This window comes from Myotis nattereri, assembly GCF_964212035.1.
Source record: "Myotis nattereri genome assembly, chromosome: 6".
In the NCBI taxonomy this organism is placed as follows: domain Eukaryota; kingdom Metazoa; phylum Chordata; class Mammalia; order Chiroptera; family Vespertilionidae; genus Myotis; species Myotis nattereri.
The window spans coordinates 57,427,605-57,441,199 of NC_138081.1; the positions used below are offsets into that span (position 1 = coordinate 57,427,605).

A 13,595-nucleotide genomic window follows, 5' to 3' on the forward strand; every position below is an offset into this window, starting at 1 on the left:
TTTTAACAAAATATTGAAGCTAATGTTAGAAATAAAATTGGACATGTGGAATTCATTAAAAATGAATAATTTGAGTAAGTGCCAAATATGACCAAATATGAAAAATAATAAAAAATTACTTGCTCTTTAAAGATATTTCACCATATTTATTCTTTCACCAGATTTTAACTAATTTGACCAGACATTATGGTTTAGGAGCTGAAACATTTTTTTTTTCATTAATAGTTTTAGGTAAAAAGAAGTGGGTTTCTAATATAAAGTACTTTTTAGGTTTCTTCAAGATGCTTTGGGTATTGTACCACCTGCTTAACTTTATTAAAGAATATGAGTTGCAGTCAAGATAATATTATATACTAGAGGCCTGGTGCATAAAATTCATGCATGAAGTGGGGGTGTCCCTCAGCCTGGCCTGCACCCTCCTCAATCTGGGACCCCTCACAATCTGGGACTGCTGGCTTCTAACCGCTTGCCTACCTGCCTGCCTGATTGCCCCTAACCACTTCTGCCTGCCAGCCTGATCGCTCCCTACCTGCTCTCCTGCTGGCCTGATTGATGCCTAACTGCTCCCGTGCTGGCTTGATCACCCCCAACTGCCCTCCCCTGCCAGCCATCTTGTGGTGGCCATCTTGTGATGATATCACAGCAGCCATCTTGTGACAATGCCCTGTGACACCACCTAGGCTTTTATTATATAGGACTAGTAGCCTGGTGCACGAAACTCATGCACAATAAAAGGGAATTAATTGCCCTAACTGGTTTGGCTCAGTGGATAGAGCATCAGCCTGCAGACTCAAGGGTCCCAGGTTCAATTCTGGTCACAAGCATGTACCTTCGTTGCAGCCACATCCCCAGTGGGGAGTGTGCAGAAGGCAGCTGATTGATGTTTCTAACTCTCTATCCCTCTCCCTTCCTCTCTGTAAAAAATCACTAAATTTTATTTTTTTAAAAAGGGAATTAATTAGCAGAGATATTTTAATATCACTATTTGCCCCTTCTCTATAATAGAAGTGTGAGAGATGAAAGGAAATTAGTAAAATGTATATGAAAATAATATATAAATTTATTAATAAATAAAGAGTAACAAAAGGATATAACAACAGCAGAGGCATGATATAAAAATGACAAAAACATGATATGAAAACAACAAAAACATGATATGAAAATAAAAACATGATATAAAAACAACAGTGATGCAAACAATGACTGATAAAGTGATTAAACTTATTATAATATCTCCCTGTACACCACATTAAGAGTGAAAACACTTTCAGAGTGCTTGACTAATTTCCCTTGTGATGAAGTATTTAGAACTTTAACTGTAATCTCACATGCTCTTTAAGCTCGAGAGAAAGCAACATATAACTGACCATATGCGAAAACGGGTTCAAGTAGGAATATTCCTACTCTGTCTAGAGTTTGTCCTTGTGATTTATTAATAGTCATCACAAATGCTGGCATCATGGGAAACCGTCGTCAAATCAATTGAAATGGGAGGTGAGTGTCAGATGGGGACAAGTTAACTCTTGGAATCAGAACAACCTCTCCCTCTGCAGATCCTGTGAATACTTCAGCTTCAATAATGTTAGGTCATAATCTTTTGATAATAAATCTGGTACCATTACAAAGACCCCATTTACTATTGAGATTTCTCAATAGCATGATGATTGCACCCACTTTCAATTTTAATTTATGACAAGGTATTCCTGAAGGAGTAATACTATTAAGAAATTCGATGGGAAAATTTTCCTTTTCAGCATCATCTGTGGAATCAATGGAATCATCACTCAAATATGTGTGAAAATCTCCATCAAATATATCCAAAATTTCTTCATTTAATTTTCAAACATGCTCATTTTTTGGCAAAGAATTGCATGTTTAGATATATTTTTAATATTATCTATAGATATACTATTTCCAAAGGTAGCTTCAATAATAGATCCATTACAAATCATTCACAAAGGATTTTAATAATATCCATTCCTAAATGAAAACTGCTATCAACTTTGCCATCTCCAAGTTTTAGTAGCCATCCACTATAAGCAAAATCCTCTGATCTCATATTTGTTGTAAGAGACAACTTTCTGAAACATCCCCAAACATTGCAGTACTTTAAACTCGTTTGTACTATGGCCAATCACATAGCATGTGGTACAATACCGAGACATTGTCGAAAATCTCCTCCAAGAAGGAGAATTTTCCCACCAAATACAACATTCAAATATCTCTTAGTCATCTGTCTATGGCGTTTATAGCATGACTGGATGCCATGGTGCATTCATCAATAATGAGAAGTTGGGCCTTTTTAATAGTTTTAGCAACTTCACTGTTTATATTGAGTCTAGAAATTGAAGTTTCTTTTAATGGAATCGGTAATTTATATTGGGAATGAAAGGTGCTTCCACCGAGAAGTATATTTGCAGCAATTTCTATAGATGCTGTGGGTAAATCAGTACCATCATGACCTCTAATATAATGTATTAAAACTTTATACAGATATGCAGGTGAATATGATTCCTAGCTGGCAGGACCCTGACAGCAAGCTGGCCACCTGTGGATTCCTGTCAGGGTCAGGGGTACAGGTGAATGGGGCTCCTGGCTGGCAGGCCACTGACAGCAAGCTATCCAACAGCAGATTCTGTGAGGAATGGAGCTGCCTCCTCCCTACTGTCAGGGTCTGGTTTGAAGGCCGGACTCAGTACTTCCACATTCTGCTCCAAGGGCGGGCTCCTGCCTGAAACCTCTCCCTGTGGGCGGGTTCCTACCTGAGACCTCTCTCTGAGGGCAGGTTCCTGCCTGAAACCTCGCCCTCCGGGATACAGCTTGGAGAGGGTGCAGCCGTTTCCAAGACAACCCCTGCAGGACTGTCTTCGTTCCACTTGGTCACGCTTCTGGACATGATGTTACACCCAGGGTTTTTATATAAGTAGATAATAAACCATGTTACAAAATAATTATTTGTGCAATTGATGTTTGTGGTTATATTTTAAGCAGTATATATGTTGAAGATTTTCTGTCTCATTCATGGAAATAAAGTTTCCTCTAGAATATATTTAAAATATTAATTTTAAATTCTTACTTCCAGAGGTCAGACAAATATGTTCTTTTCCTATCATATTTTTGGCTTTCAGGTCCAATGAGCACAAGATGGTTTCTGTAGTTTAATTTATACTTGACAGCATCAAAATGAATTGAGGTGAAGAATGTATTTGTGTACTCAAGAAATTTAAGCCAAAGGTATTTTTTTAAAAAAATAATATGACATTGTATTTATAAAATATGTTGTTCCAGATAGGTGAAAAGATCTATGCAAGCAGAATACTAGTAACCCTTTGTTTTATTAAATCTCATAAACTTCTCAAAGGGGATAGAAACAAAATTTCAAAACACTCTTCTTATAACATCTTAGAAGTTCTAAATCTCTCCTAAATGCTCAGGGGAAAAATGTTGCCTAAAACCATTACTTATGTGAGATCTGCAAAGAACTGAATAATTTCAGGTTGCAAACTTCATTTAGAGTTAAGGGAAAAAGTCTTTTTATTTTAAAAAAATATTTTTATTGATTTTAGGGAGAGAGGAGAAGGAAGTGGAATAGAGAGAAATATCAACTGGTTGCCTCCCAGGAGTATTCCAACCAGAGATCGTACCCACAACCTAGGTATGTGCCCTGATAGGGAATCAAACCAGAGACCTTTCAGTGCACAGGAAGATACTCAACCAACTGAGCCTCAGCAACCAGGGCTATCCTGAAGTTTTAAATCATTAGCTGTATGTTTTAAATATTAAGGTATTTATACTAAATGTTCTTTTTAAAGCACAAAATCATTTAGCATCTGTGAATTTTAAAAAGCATTAAATTTCTTATTCTTTGTAAGGTTATTCTTGAGAAGAATCTTTCTTTTTTCATTATTTTGTTGATGTTACATAGTCCAGGAAAAATGCTATTATAAAAATACATTGCCTTATGAACTGGTTTTATTTGTTTTGTGCTGATCTAGCAAAAATCAAATCAGCTCACAAGCCTCAGCATTTTGATACAATAAACAGTGCTAAGCATTGACATCCTAAATCCATTCACTGTAACATAGAAAGAAAATTGTCTTTAATGTGGGCACAACAGAAAAAAGAAGGAAAAGAAAAAAGAAAAGGAATTGTTTTGAGTATTCAATGTGATGGGATTCAGTTGCATGAGGAAATAATTTGATTTTATTTAGAAAATTTTAAATATGCTATTCCTCTGTAGTGCTTTGACTTCCATATGCATTCCAAGCAATGTCTCTGAGATGTCATTTAATGTATTTCCTTTACATTACCTGTATAAATTACTATGTATGGCATAACTCTAAGGATGATATTTAGAAAGGCTTTACATTTTTTGCCAAAAAAGTAATTTTATTATATAAGTAACATTCTTCTATAAAACCATGCTGTCACAAATCCTATCATCATTTTTCTCTTTATAAATCTACCTTCACTGGTAATTTTTTTCTTACCAGTGAAATTTCTCATCTGTGAAATTAAGGAGTAAAACAAGATGCTCTTTAATTTAATTTGCACTAATTTAATATTTCTTTTACTTGACCACTCTATGTAAGCACCTTCTCTGCTATGCTCTAATTTGTCATTATCTCATTTCTCTCTTTACAGAGAACTATATTTCACTAGACACCTGGTGCACAAATTTGTGCACCGTTGGGGTTCTTTGGCATGGCCTGCGGGAATCCAGGAAGGAGCCGCTCCCACTTATCCCGGCCCTGCTCATCCCAGTCAGCTGAGCGGGGCTCCCACTGTGGGAGCGCACTGAACACCAGGGGGCAGATTCTGCATTGAGCGTCTGCCCCCTGGTGATCAGTGCCTGTCATAGCAACTGGTCGGCCGGTTACTTGGGCTTTTATATATATATAGATGTTTAGCTTATTACCTAACTTTGATTTTTCATATTTCTCTTAAATAATATGTTTCTTCTGGAAAGACTTTGTAATCAATTTGGCAGCACAATGCACAGGGCCAAGCTATATATCCCAATCTGAGTCATTGCTGGTGTTCTGCCTTGGTCCTCACTTTGCATATTTTAGTTCAGCAGCTTATTTTCTGCCAATGATTTTATCATACTCTTTTACAGTGATCAGTGCTATTTCATTGAATGAAACTAACCATAATAACAGGAGATTGAATACAACATAGTACATGTGGTTCTCTCAACATGTCCTATCTTCCACCAACAAACTTTTGTTCACATTGCAACTTGATATGTCCTTTCTTATAAGTTTACATTTAACTTTCATACTCAACATATTTATATTTGATTAATTATATTTGTATTTATCTCTTTCCTGACATTAAATGCATTTTGATTCCTAATATTTAACTTGTGCAGTTCCATTATCTTAGAGATCCTATAGTTTATTTTACTATGAAGACATTCAACAGTTTTCTGTTTTATTAAAAAGAAATCTATCTGAGGTTTCTTAATTTCTCATTTCCTTACACAATAGATTAGTGTATAAATATAATTCTACATGAGTTTAATATAAATATTTTGAATTCAGAAGTCAAGCCAAATTACAGTATTTTAAATCCTCTTTTATTCTACTTGTGACTCACCTTAGTAGAAACATTGATTGTTCGTTCTTTCTCAGGCATGTTAAATCTTTTTTTTTTTTTATTGAAAATCCACCATTGTTGTTTAAACATGTTCAAAACTCTTCAATCCTGAAAATCTTACTTAAACCAAAATATTATATGCCCTGCCCTATATCTCCTCTTCTTCAGTGACCTACTTTCTGATTTTTGTTTTCTTTTTTGGCAGTTACTGGTTTTATTTTACTTTCCCATTCTTTAATCTATTTCAATGTGATTTCTACGTGCTTCATTCCATTAAAGTAACTTTTGCTAAAATAACCAAGGAACTCTGTTGCCAAATCCAAAGATATTATTCTATTCTCATTGTATGCATTTTTTTTTTTTTTTGGCAAATCACTACAGGTGACAACTTCCTCAATGAATATTCTCTTGCCTTGATCTCTGCAGCACCACAGTTTGCAGATTCTATTCCTTAATCTAAATTAGATAATTCTTTTTTAAAATTTATCTTTATTGTTGAAAATATTACAGATGTCCTCTTTTTCCCCCTATTGACCCTCACCTCAGCCTCCCCCACAGGCCTTCACTGCACTATTTTCTGTGTCCATGGGTTATGTATATGTGCATATAAGTTCTTTGGTTAATCTCTTCCTGCTCCTCACTCCCCTTTCCTCCGAGATTCTTCATCAGTCTATTCCATGCTTCTATGTCTCTGGATCTATTTTGTTCATCAGTTTATTTAATTCATTAGATTCCACATATGAGTGAGATCACGTGATACTTGCCTTTCTCTGACTGACTTATTTCACTTAGCATAACACTGTCCAGGTCCTTCCATGCTGTCTCAAAGGTGAGAGATCCTTCTCTTTTACTCTTTTTATGTCTCACTTGCAGGCTCAATCTTCTCTGCCAGCCATTGTGCAAAGCTTGACCCTAGAACTCCCCTTCCTCTATGACCATTTTCTCCTCCATCTGCTACTTTCTCTTCTGTATCCAGGAAGACTCCAAGATCTATATATTTTGTCTTGAATTTTCCACTGAACCTCAAACTTACATATCTAACCTCACATAACTGATCCATTTAGAAGATGTTCCTTAGGTATCTCTAACTTAATATATGTTATCTTTCCTCCCAAATACTTAACCTTCTTTCTGGTTTTCTCTCTCTCTCTCTCTCTCTCTCTCTCTCTCTCTCTCTCTCTCTCTCTCTCTCCTGACTCAAGTTAAATCAGAAAGCAAGGCATTAATCTAAATCTCTTCTTTACTTCCTATATTCAAATAATTACCAAGTGTTATCCATTACGCGCGCGCACACACACACACGCACACACACACACGCACACACACACACACATCTTGGATACTTACATTTCGTTCTATTTCCCACATACTCTCCTAATACATATAGTGTTTCTAACATAGACTATTGCTATGTACCCCTAATTACCTTCTTACATCTAACTTTGCCACTGTTGATCTCCATATAGCAGCCTCAGTGGTCTCACAATGCAAATGTGATTGTATCCCAAATCTGCTTCACACCTGCTTCCGCTTCTCACTGCTCCTATAAGAAAGGCAAATATCCATGATCTCCTTGCATGTTATATTTTCGCAACACCTGGAATCTGGACAATATCTAGAATTGTTTCCAGCATATGTCAGACATTATATCAGAGTAATTAAATAAACATAATTTAAATAAAAAAAGTGCCTTGGCCCTGTCAAAGCATAAGTTGCTCTGGATAAATTTAAATAGGCATAGAAGACATTGATTGCTAATGTTTTTATAGCTAAAGCAAAGCAGCTAATTTAGGCGATTTATGACTTATACAGGTAAAAATAACTTTTTGTTCACTTTCTCATTCTCTGCTTGGTTTTAGCCACCCATGTTCTTATACCGTATTATCACTCCCACTAAAGATGTTACATTTTAAATTTTCAGTTGGTGTGTGTGCATTTTTCATCAGAAAAATTTTTAGTGTTATCCTTTATTGAATTGTGTTTATCTCTTTTCAGTCACAGGTTTACTAAACGAAAAACTGCATCCAATTTTATTTTTCTTTACCTAAATAATTGTAATCTGCAGGTAAACTATAATTTTGACTTTCTTGTATTTAATCTTCGCTTAATGCAAATATTAGGGAAAATTTTCTTACCTTTGAAAGGAAGTGAACTTGTTCTAACTATTATGTTACTGACTATTAGGATTACAAGTTCGGGCTGCTGTTCGCGGTGTTTCAGCTGCTCTCTTTTAGAGTTTGAGGCACTGTCCTGTTAGCATGTTTCCGTTTCCCTGGAGAGCAAAGGTTTGCATTTCTTACCTCCCTTAGCCCTAATGCTATACTTGCTTTTATATAGCACGCACATGCCTTTACTTTTTTCCTCCAGTAAAGTTAGGATTTCTCTTCCCATTTTATTGAAACAGTGAAAGAATTTTTATAAACATTGTTGTGCATATGACTTTTTATGTTTTTATTAATGTTTAAAGAGAAGGATGAAGAGAGAGGAATAGAGAGATAGAAAAATAGATGAGAGAGAAACATCATATATTGGTTGTGTCCCACATGCCCCCTTCTGGTGATCAAGCCCACAGCCCGGGCATGTGCCCTTACCAGGAGTCTAACCACGATCTCTTGGTTCCCGGGTCGATGCTCAACCACTCAACCACACTGGACGGGCTACACCTGCCTTTTAGTAGAAGTCATGGTAATATCACATGTATGACCTGGCCCATATAGGATTAAAAGCATGCTTATGCTATAAAAATATTGTATATATTTATTTGAAAATCATTTGGCTGTTTTAGCTTTTAATAACAGTGCAATCAGTATGATGAATATCTTATATTTATAACTTCAGTATTGTAATATATAAGAATTAAACTATGGTAAGGGATTGACAGAAGAGCTTTCCATAAGAAGATACTAACCTTTTTCATGTTTATGTTGTACCAGTTCCTTCTGAATAAAGCCCATTTCTTTCTCTTAGTAATGAAATCCTAGTAAAGCCCACTGAGAATTTGCAGTTGCATATAAAAACTATTCAATTTTTATTGGTCCAGAAATATTTAGTTTGTTAATGCACCTAAATGATAGATTTTCTGTTGTCCAGCGGCAGGCTGTGTCTCAGTGGAAATGTAGTCATTCTTATTTGTAACATCCTTATTGGTAATGAATTACTCTCATCTCTTTAACCTGTATCTTTGAGTATCTTTGGGGGCTGACATGACATCTGTCTTATAGTCAACCAAATTGGGAAAAATAACCTCTTGAAGTTTTGCAATGTCAATCGGTGTCCATTGTCTGTCTCTATCAAATTAATGTTACTGTAATGTTGAAAGACAAAATTATACACATGAGGCACTCATGTGAGATATAAGCACAAAAGACCCTCCTTATGAATCTGTTTACTTTCCTTTTTATTACCTTCTGTGATTTTCTACTTGTGCATTTTTGTGCATTGGGACACAGTTGAAATGTTTGTTAGATAAATCGGTACTATTCCTGGAAATATATGAGGAATTGCTGTGAGAAAAATTTTATACAGATTTTGATTTTCTGTTTAGATATTACTATTATTAATAATACAATTAAAGGTAGTATGAGTAAAGTAAATATAGTCAGTCCATCTTAGTATTGTAGGATCACATGGAAACTAAAGATTGTCTTTCTTATGTGTTTTATTTTCTTCCAGAAATCAAAAATCTCCACATATGACAAAATGTGGGCCTTTATGAGTAGCAGGAGGCAGTCAGTGCTCGTCAAAAGTAATGAAGAAGGAATCCAGCGAGTCCTCACCTCTGATTATGCTTTCCTAATGGAGTCAACAACCATCGAATTTGTTACCCAGCGGAATTGCAACCTGACACAGATTGGTGGCCTTATAGACTCCAAAGGTTATGGCGTTGGCACCCCCATGGGTATGTTTTATGTCAGCCACTTGTTCTTTGCTCATCAATCTCAGTTGCTGTGAGAAGGGGATAAAAATGGTGCCTCTATAGGACATTATGAATTTTTTTTTTAATGAATGCATCTTGTTACATTCTGTTACTGTGGAAAATCAGGGAAGCAATTTAGACATCTGCTTCTGAATGGATAAGTAACAAAAGAAAATTTTATTTCTACCAAAATGGTCAGTAGACATTTTTACTGAATCAACGTTGAAAAAATCCTACAGCATCCCCTTAAAAGTCCTTTTCAATCTGACATTTAAAAAAATGTTTTACAGATGAAATGAAGCTTTCTTAACATTATTTATTTTTTCAAATTTGTGGCTTATGTGTGTGGTATTTGAGTTAGAAAGTTAATGAAAAGAATGAGCAACAAGTGGTTTAGTTGAATATTTATTTGTTTTGTTTAAGAGAAGATACATATAGTAAACTATTCCTGTAACATAGTTAGAATATTTGACATGCAGGATTAATTATTTTTAATATCCCCTTTCTTACATATGACAAAATTATTTTTAATAATAATTATGAAATGAAATAAAATAAATTGCCAGAAAAGACAAAAACTAAAATTTTGATTTATTGAACTTCATATCCATATACATATATATAAAGATATGTATAGAGAGAAAGGGAGAGGCAAAAGTATGTTTATGGTTGTAAGTACACAAAACAGAGTTTATTCTGGTATTATAAATTATTAGTTATTGTATTATTTTCTATATGTAATATAACAGGGCCTGCAGTCTTTGGGACCTAAGTTATTTGTTGAACAAATGAATTCTACATCAATACATATGATGGAATATCAAGATTTATAAACAGAAAAAAATAACTTTTAGAGCTAGCCATCTTATATTATTAAGTGTGATGACCTCATTGAACTAACTTGAGTAATGCAGAGTAGTGAGAATTGAGTAAGATTTGGGGAAGATGTAAAAGGACTTTGAAGTATAGTACATATATTTTTCAGGAATAGTTACATAATAGAATTCATAATTACCAAATTTCTAAAATAAGTAATTTTGACCTATACTTAATAGAAAACTTTAAACTGGAGTGTCTTTATTTGCTTATTTGTTTTGTAAATACAATGTACCAGTGTACTATCTTGCTTTGAGGAGATGTTTGGTAAAGATAAATCAAAATAGTATATTATAAAAATCTCAAAAACCAACTGAGATATTTCAGATATGAGAACTATTTTAAAAAGAAAAATAATAGTTTAATTAGTTGTAAGAAAGCTCTCTGTTAGAGTTTATTGCAACTATATATAGAACGAACTTTGATCTCTCCTTACCCTTAGCCCTGTTTAGTAAAAGTTATTGACTTATCAAGAAAATATAAATCAATTCAAAGTAATACATATAAAGTTTATTTTAATGTAACTTTAAATTGAGGAAAATACTGGGGACAGCACTTGGAATTCCAATTTCCTCTATTAAACTTACAGATATGATGAGAACAAAACAAACTATAAGCCTTAGGATGTAGATTTTTTTTTTCTTTTATCTGTTCAACTTGGCTAATCAATTATTGACTTCTGAAGAAAGCTGAGTTATTTTGGAAAATGTTTATTGATATTAACAAGGTCACTTTCATAGGAAACTTACAAAAATCAAGTTGTTTTATATATCTGAGTGGAATTATTTTTTTGTAATTTGTAGATTAGTGTGATAGTGTAATATATTTGTGTTTTAAGTAAAATAACTTTTAAAAAATTAGGAAACAGCACATGATAAATTTCTAACTTTTATAAGGATCTTATTGTCATTTTAATGTAAGTTTATCAGCACATACAAATAAAAATTTAAAAGGTCTGAATAACACTGTGACTTAGCAAATATGTAGGTGAGGAATAATATTATAGAGCATTCTACTTTATATTCATTGCCAAATAACATTGACCTTAAATTTTTTTAATGTCACATTATTACTAAACGGTTATTTAATGCATTTAACATATATTTTGTTTTTAGATTATGAATGAGGTAAAATTGAAGACTATAATATAATTTTAAAGGAATGAATATTCAAATCACTCTCCTGTAGGTAGCACAATATACTTTTTATTTCTCTAGTTCAGATAACATTTCTTCTCTTTTACCTGGTAGCATTAAGTTCTTAATGTTAGTGAATTATACTTCATTCATTCATAATATGACATAAATCCAAAATTATTTTGGGTTCTGGCTCAGTTGGTTGGAGCGTCATCCTGTGCACCAGAATTTCATGGGAGCATTTCTACTTTAGGTCAGATACCTAGGTTGCAGGTTCATTCCCCATTGGGGAGCATACAGGAGATAACCAATCAATGTCTCTCTCTCTCTCTCTCTCTCTCTCTCTCTCTCTCTCTCTCTCTCCCTTTCTCTCTCTCCCCCCTACTCTCTCTCCTTCCTCCCTTTCTGAAAAATCAATAAAATTATTTTAAAAATTAATTAACATAAAATAAAATTATTTTAACTCAAGACATCCAAGAATTTTATTTGGGGGAACAAAATTTCACATCTTATTTCCCCAAATACATTACTTCTGAGAAAAAGATGTTAAGCACTAATTTATGATTTGCTATGTCATACCACTGATACAAATATGGCTTCATGAGTTACTTATATTTATTTAGTGACTAATAAACACAATGGCATGCAATTCTAGTACTTGAATGAGGTTCTGATTTACCAAAACTTTCAACTAACATCATAGTCTGCATTTCTCAACTAGTTAATTAGCATTTACCTTTTATGTCATCATTGTTCAGGTATATCGGTGATTATTTATAATATATTTATTTAGTTTTAAATTTTTGTTAATCATAAGGAAAAAATAAACAAAATAAAATAATGCATTTAGATGTGAACAAATTTTTATTGGAGGATCTCGATCATTTGCTGCAAGAGTTAATGAGATAAATATATTCAAAGGGTAATATGGTAATATGGGATCAATCTCTGGAAATTTAAATCAATACCAGAAATTCCCCAACAGAACTGTGCTTATATCTGCAGGAGCCATAATCCATAATGAAAATTTTAGCTCTACTAATATTATAAATGTGATCAAAGAGAGGAACTCCCTTTGTGTATAGAATAGCTCAGATTTTCAAATGTCATAGAGGCAGCTGTAGTTAAGCACAAGAGGTTACACTAGAAAATACTATGTCTTTTGCTGTGGGAAATCATAAAGATTTCAAAAATTATACATATTTTTTCTCCTAAAAGTCCATGCATCTTTTTTTTTTAATTTTTTATCGATTAAGTTATTACATACAGACAACAGGGGAGTGAGGGCATGAGTGGGGGGGTTGGGGAGTAACGCGGGGATAAGGACACATGCATCTTCTTAGTGTGCTAAGCCTCCTCCTGTGTGATTCATCTTTAGAAGCCACCATCACATTCATTGCCGGGAGCCGGTCCATGCTTGCTGTTTCAAGGGACCTGGCATATATGGCATACTGTTCTTAATATGTTTGCTCACCTTCTTGGCACTATGTGTTTTAACCAAGGTCTCTGAGAAAGGTTGTTTCCCCAGGTAGGGATTTTCCCCTGAAGTTAGGGAGGGAATAAAACCCCTTAACTAAGTGCCAGGCGGGTAATTAATCACTTTAACTATGAACAATCATGCTTAAGCTACATAATCTTTACTCCCTGGAATGGAGATAAGAAACGCCCTAACCTTTGGAATAGAGATTGATAGAATTGAATCAACTGGTATAAATACAGATGTAACAAGACAGCAAGAGACAGAACTAAGAAGTCAGAACCAGGAGGCACAGAACCTACACAGAACGTTCTCTAGAGACAGAAGAACTTCGCTGGAGAGAACATGGCAAAAGATCCTGGACTGAACCTGACTACAGAAATTGGCAAGAGAACCTGACTAGAACCTGGTGACTGAACTTGGCTGAAGAACCTGGCTACAGAATCTGGTGACCGAACCTGGCTAGGGAACCTGGAGAACCTGGGACCTGGCAGGAGAACCTAGCAAGAGAACATGGACACAGAACCTGGCTGGAGATCCTAACCAGAACTTCGCTGGAGATCCAGAGCAGAACCTCTCTGGAGATCCA

General features: G+C 34.6%; 1 protein-coding gene across 2 annotated transcripts in view; it reads left to right on the forward strand.

Moving 5' to 3' along the window:
- Nucleotides 1–13,595, forward strand: part of GRIK2 (glutamate ionotropic receptor kainate type subunit 2) — a 565,655-nt gene that overhangs the window by 521,678 nt on the left and 30,382 nt on the right. For both annotated transcript variants that reach the window (XM_081093994.1, XM_081093993.1), the window contains one exon: nucleotides 9,274–9,499. In XM_081093994.1, the coding sequence (XP_080950120.1) occupies nucleotides 9,274–9,499 (226 nt within the window). The remainder of the gene's footprint in view (nucleotides 1–9,273; nucleotides 9,500–13,595) is intronic.